The sequence below is a fragment of the Gouania willdenowi genome, chromosome 3 (genome assembly GCF_900634775.1).
Source record: "Gouania willdenowi chromosome 3, fGouWil2.1, whole genome shotgun sequence".
NCBI classification, from domain to species: domain Eukaryota; kingdom Metazoa; phylum Chordata; class Actinopteri; order Blenniiformes; family Gobiesocidae; genus Gouania; species Gouania willdenowi.
In genome coordinates this window covers 38,498,085-38,504,084 of record NC_041046.1, presented here as the reverse complement: position 1 = coordinate 38,504,084, position 6,000 = coordinate 38,498,085, and the positions used below count along the sequence as shown (strand labels likewise).

General features: G+C 39.6%; 1 protein-coding gene across 2 annotated transcripts; it reads right to left on the bottom strand.

Annotated features, from left to right (window-relative positions):
* Positions 1 to 610: 610 nt before the first annotated feature.
* Positions 611 to 3,886, bottom strand: mibp2 (muscle-specific beta 1 integrin binding protein 2). 2 transcript variants are annotated; one of them, XM_028437147.1, is made up of 8 exons: positions 3,635 to 3,886; positions 2,526 to 2,616; positions 2,284 to 2,332; positions 1,883 to 2,075; positions 1,737 to 1,808; positions 1,130 to 1,236; positions 955 to 1,045; positions 611 to 877 (listed from the first exon to the last, which is right to left on the bottom strand). In XM_028437147.1, the coding sequence occupies exons 1-7, from the start codon at positions 3,658 to 3,660 to the stop codon at positions 960 to 962; spliced, it is 624 nt and encodes a 207-aa protein (XP_028292948.1). In that variant the 5' UTR covers positions 3,661 to 3,886; the 3' UTR covers positions 611 to 877; positions 955 to 959. The 2 variants fall into 2 exon arrangements, with proteins under 2 accessions (XP_028292948.1, XP_028292949.1); XM_028437148.1 differs by lacking the exon at positions 2,284 to 2,332.
* Between the last annotated feature and the right edge of the window lie 2,114 nt (positions 3,887 to 6,000).

The following is a 6,000-nucleotide window of genomic DNA, read 5'->3' as shown; positions in this document are numbered from 1 at the left end:
AGTCACCCCCCCCACCCCAAAAGATTCAATAGCAGGTGAGTGACTTAATATCTAAGTGCATGCGTCAACTCGACATCTTCAAATTGCACCTATTTGATTCACGGTGGTGGGATTTTTTTCACCTGTTAACCAGACTCTTGTAAGCTTAAAGACATACCGTACAAACTTTAAGTGGGAATTCTTAATCCAACAGTTGCCCTCCTATAAGTTTTTAAATCATGATCTATTGACACTGACCAAGTGTTTTATGAAGAAACATTTAAATGAATGCGAAAAACTACTCACACTATTTAGGTGGCCCAAATGGTTCTAATTTAGATAAGCAGCACACGTCAAACATGTGGTCACGAGGTTCAACCTTGTGACCACACTTATCACTCACACCAACTGCTGCCTGCGTGGGGCAAGATAGTGAACACCATCTGCTCACTGTGCCCAACTTAGCAGCCACAAAGCAATGTCTATGCTGGGGGGGGGGTGTCATGATTTATTAACTGAAAGGGTGCAGTTGGCAGTGCATTTATTTATATTTTATACTTTAATGTATGTGTAACCTTAAGTGTCTACTGCATGAGGTGCAGTTTTCATGTAAAAAGTCACAACAAAAGAATGGCAGGAGGATCATTTATTGACAACTGAGTGCAACCATCCTGAATGTTTCCATCGACTCTTGGAGTTCAGCTTATACAAAGCAATAAATATGGTCAATATAAAATTATGCCAGCATTATATGCTGCCAGTTAAATAAAAAAAAATGTTTAACAAAGATAAAATAAATCATAGCAGTCAGCTGAATGAGCTGCCAGGTAGAAACTTAAGGCAAGATGGTCTTCTGCTTTCAGGATGTCTTAATGATTCTTGTAGCTGATCTGATGACCTGCAACAAGGAAATTAAAATGAGTCACCTCATCAGAACAAAAACCTATTTTAAAAAATGTAATAAAATGTGAATACCTTTGTTAGAGAGTTGTCTGAATGGTATTGAGGATGTTACCATAGACAAAGTTGAAAAGTTGTTCCTTTGACTTGGTCCCATCCAGCTGCACTGTAGAACAAAGCAGGCATCTCAGTACAAAGCTAAATTAGCATTAGCAACGTGACAACTATGAACACAGTCATGCTGACTCACCAACATCAACTCCTGATGCCTCCATGATGTTTTTGTGTTTTACATACATGGGCCAGACGTGACCGTCAAACAGTCCTGGGGGGTCTGGCACCGTGTAGTTCCTGTTGCTGTCGAGAAGAAAGAGAAAAATTAATGATGAGAAATAACAACCCTATACATAGGGCTGGGCAATATATCAAGATTTAAGATACATTGAGTTTTCCCATTTTGGTGATGTAGGAAGTTACAATAATGCTTATATTGACATGATTTTTATTTTATAGCTGACGTTGTATGAAAATACTGGTTTTAGGAGTCGCTGCTTTTGCTACTTCTCAGAAAAAGCTCCACAATTCAGAACTCACTCACACATGCTGTCCCATGTAGGAAAAAAAGCCAAAAGTGGCACACATTATGAAGCCGTTAATGAATGTGTTGCTGTGGCATTTTGCGTCAAGAAATAAAACCCAAATTGTATTTCTGGTCAGACTATTTGATTTAAAAATAAAGATTGATATTGTATATCGCCATTTTGACAAAAAAAAAAATAAAAAAAAATATATATATATATATATATGACAGTTTTGGTCCATCGCTCAGCCCTACCTAAACACTATTTATTACTTACCACCTCCTCTTTTTGCAATCTTCATACGGGATGGAAATAAAGAAGCGTTGGTTCAGCACATCAATCAAAGGTCTGAAAAAGCAAAGAAAAATAAGTTTAATTCCCCACAGAGAAACATAAGATGAAATAAAAGCCAAAGATCTTACTCGTAGGTGTAAAGCAGGAAGCCTTCCACAATCAGGATGTGAGTTTCCTCCTCCTCCTCCTTGCGGTCAGACTTCTGGACGATCTCCGTGTCCATGGTGTTATTGACGCCATGAGACTTCTCGAACTTCACCGGGTTGTCCAGCCATGCATAGATGGTACTCATCAAGGCGTCCATGTCCAAAGCAGTGATGACTAAAGGGAGGACGGTTGGAAACGGGAAGGAAGAAAAAAAAAAAAAAAAAGAGGAAAATTGCAAAAGAGGGAAAAAGTGAGCATCAGGCTAAACCTAACATTTGTTTTTATGTCATGCAGATGGCAAAATACCAAAAGTGTCAGCTGGAGCAGACACACAATCCCACTTAACCAAACACACACACTTTCATTAAAAACCCAGGCTTACCATCGTACTGCTTAAAGCCATCTTCGCCAACTTCAATCTGATCTTGTGGCTGAAACATACATTGATGAGATGTACCCAGGTACATTCCACTAAAGCTATACGTTGCCATATGGAAGACTGACAGTGCTTTTTACACACTATGCCATTCTAGTAACACACAAGCCTGTGTTACTGAGAACAAACCCTTAAATTAAACACGGACTGAAAAGCCAAACAAAGGCGGGTTCATGCAAGCAGCTCACCTTGAAAAAGTCATCCTGATGGACCACACAGCAGTTGGGTAGATTCTTGATCAGGCGATTGGTGAGGGTGGTTTTCCCTCCATTGGTTACGCTACATGAAACAATCAATAAAAAGACAATGAATTACAGATTACACAACAAGTTTGACACCATTTTGAAGGTCATAAAAAGTCAAAGTCATTGTTCCTCTATGTGCTATGAAATCATGCCATGGGGGGGGGGGGGGGGGGGGGGGGGGGGGGAGGAGAGGCATCAACGAGGGCTTGATTCTGCATCTCCTGAGGGTGTAGACAGCAGTATAACTAGATATATTGGTATCTATCAAAAAGATCTAGGCTTGAAAGTCCATTCAGGAATTAAAACCTTTGACGATTTAAACCACATTTAGGGATTCAAACATACAATCAGTGTCATGTTTAAAGATTGCATAAAGTTTTACCGTTTGTATTGAATTAAGGTTAATCTTTATCTGCATATTTAAAAGAAAAGGTCTCATTTGTACTTTTTGTGACGTGCCTATGATGTCAACTATGATAAAACATCTCCACAGAATATTGATTTACTTGATCGTTTCATACATCTTAATGAAATATTTTGTGGCAAACTTGTCAAATTTTTTTGGTTTTACTTTTTTAGTAACTTTATATTCACTTTATCTGCACACCTTTAGAGGAATCTTGCGTCTTTCAAGGTTTGTGGTCACAGTTTGTCAAGTTTGCTCTCCAAGGTTAAAGTAATTAAGAAATATTTTGGTATTAATTTGCTTCTACACATTTAAAACAGTTTTGTCTTGGCTGATTAAGAATTTCATTTCGATGTATCTGAATATGAGTTATGTATGCAAAGAATAAATATGTCATTTATAAAGGTGAGGTCAACTAAATGCATGGCAGGTTTACACTCCAGTTAGAGTAAAATCGTGTGTTGATTTAGTGTTATGATGTTTTCTGGTTTACAGACCCTATCAATCAAATGCAGATATTTTGTCACATTAGCAGGAAACGAAGGAGAACTAAGTGATGACCGAGCAGAGCAGCCCACGTGTACCGTGCTTTCTGGGCCTAGCCAGTTAGCTTAGCTTAGAGCGCCATTCATTCTTTAGTACTCACCCGCCGATGCCGATGATGTACTTCATGTTTCTTTTTGGTTGGTCGGAGTTCAAAAACGTCAATAAAACCAGGTCGGGTGATTGATGCGTGTTCAGACGGTCAAAAAGAGAAAGGTTGCAGAAGGAAACGTCAACTACTCGACTCCTCCATGGTGTGTTTGAGTGAGTTAAGGGAAGAGCGCGCGAGTACGAGCTGTCACTGGGACGCGAGCTTCTCCGAGAGAGGACCGGATGTGCCGCTGCTGCTTCTACACATACTGCACACTGCGAGCTCATTGGCTATATAAACACATCCGCGCTCACCGGAAACACCGAGAGGAGCCAATCACAGGCGACCCTCACCGCAGCCCCGCCCTTCACCCACACTTACCCTAACCCAGAAAGAAGCTGTTGCATAACTGGAGTTTTGACCAAAAGGTCACAAAACGGAACAAAGACACAAACACGTAGTGTATCACTAATGTTTGTTTTTGCATTGTGACGTTTTATTACGTCTTTACCTCCGTTTCTATCTCTGTTATGCACTTTTCTCCCTTACACATTTACTGTTTTTGTGACTATGATAACATCCTAACTATAATTCTACATGTGTGTATAGTAATGCTTCACTTCCAGAAATAAAGCTTATTCAACTGCAAGTAAACTACTTTAAAATGTTTGAACAAATTAAAGCTGCAGTGTGTAAGTTTTTTTTTTTTTTTGGCTTCATTTGGTCAAAAATCTGTTATCACCTTTGAGTATATTGTAATTCAAAATGTCATGAAAGGACAGTGCACTTTTGCATTTTCTATAGATAAGGTTAAGAAATCCAGGAGCAATCCAAGATCTTTTTACAGAGTGCCATGTACTAGAGTCGATATACGTTCACGTTGTCTGTAGTACAGTTGGACATTCCGCATTAAGCACAACGGTTAAGGCAGGCATACACTGTGTGATTTTTGGCCTATTCACTTGTCTGTCTATTTTTGTGATCGGGTCGAGTTTCGGCTAAACCGTGTGTCGTGCATCGTGTAGCATACATGGGGTCACGAGAAGCGATTAACACCTCGCGATCAGCAATCGTATGGTCTTAAGACTAGTTATTGCGGAGCGTTCTTGTGCCCCCCGCAGTTTTTTTTAATGCCCCCCCCATTCAATACTGGCTGGCGCCTACTCTGGTAGATTGTGAGAACAGGAATCATAAGCTGCGAACATTCAGAGTCAATTGAGTACAATGATTGAAAAAAACACACAGTGTGTGCCCGCCTCCACACAGCAAAGCAAGCGAAAAAAGGAAGCAACAGTCTACAATCCCAAACATACTCGCGCAGACCGGACTTACGGTGGTTCGCTTTGACTTTGCGCGGACCTAAGATAAGCATATCCAAGGTGGAGAGAACAAACTCAATTCATTTTGCAGGCTGGATGCGGAATGATGTGGCAGAGGACCGGCTTACATGCATTCATGTCAGAGTCTCAGTCTAACACACCAGAAAATTCTCCAATAACACAAGATGAAGTCCTTACATTTGTTATTAGTCTCTATTGATTAAAAAGCGTTTACGAGGATACCGGAAAGGGACGATAGGTTTTAAAACACTGAGGGGATGGTGGACTACACTAGTCTCAATATTCTACATACTGCAGCTTTAAGGCTACATGAACTTGTATCGGAGTTTTTCTTTTAGACAATTCAGTTCTCTTAAAAAACCAAGTATATTAATATGGTATTAAATATAATTAAGTAAGAGGTGAAGCAAATTTCCAAGCAACTTTAGGTTAAACTAACATGACCTGCATCACGGTGATCCTTCACAGACCTAAAACCTGCCTAACCTAAGGCATTTGTGGTGGACTTGTCTCTTGTGGGTTGGGTCATTTTGTGCTAAAATTCTAATATTGTATCAAATCCCCCATTCATAGTAGTTTAGCAATGCAGTTTTCCAAATTTAGTTTGTTAAAAAATGTTGTGTATTTGAAGTTGTTTGCTTTGAATTCCGTGGGTGTGCTGTTTTTCTTTTGATGCTATTCTGCATTGAGTTAAAGAATCTAACTGTGACGTCCAAGTTTTTTTGGTGCCTTTGCCAATGTTAGGCGTGGATTGTGGTCATTTTGCCTCTCATTTGGAAACTTTCTTACTGCCAGATGTTACATCTATTTTTTTCTTTTTTTGTTCATTATACAGTCAATTTAAAGGTTTACACTAACCTAACGTGGGTCATTTTGGATTACGTGACCATGCTTATATAACAGGCCATGTTCAGCTGACAAGATAATATCACCACTTGCTTGAGAGAATGTATTCTTGAAGCCTCTCATGCAGCGGCTGATTACCGAAGTGTCACGATGGGATAAACTCTTTCTCTATACATTGACATTTCTGCTGTA

Coding starts and splice junctions, on each gene's coding strand:
- mibp2 (XM_028437147.1), bottom strand. CDS start 3,660: ATGAAGTACATCATCGGCATCGGCGG. Junction 1,809..1,882: donor TTCCTGCTTTACACCTACGA/GTAAGATCTTTG, acceptor TTGCTTTTTCAG/ACCTTTGATTGATGTGCTGA. Junction 1,046..1,129: donor GGCATCAGGAGTTGATGTTG/GTGAGTCAGCAT, acceptor TTTGTTCTACAG/TGCAGCTGGATGGGACCAAG.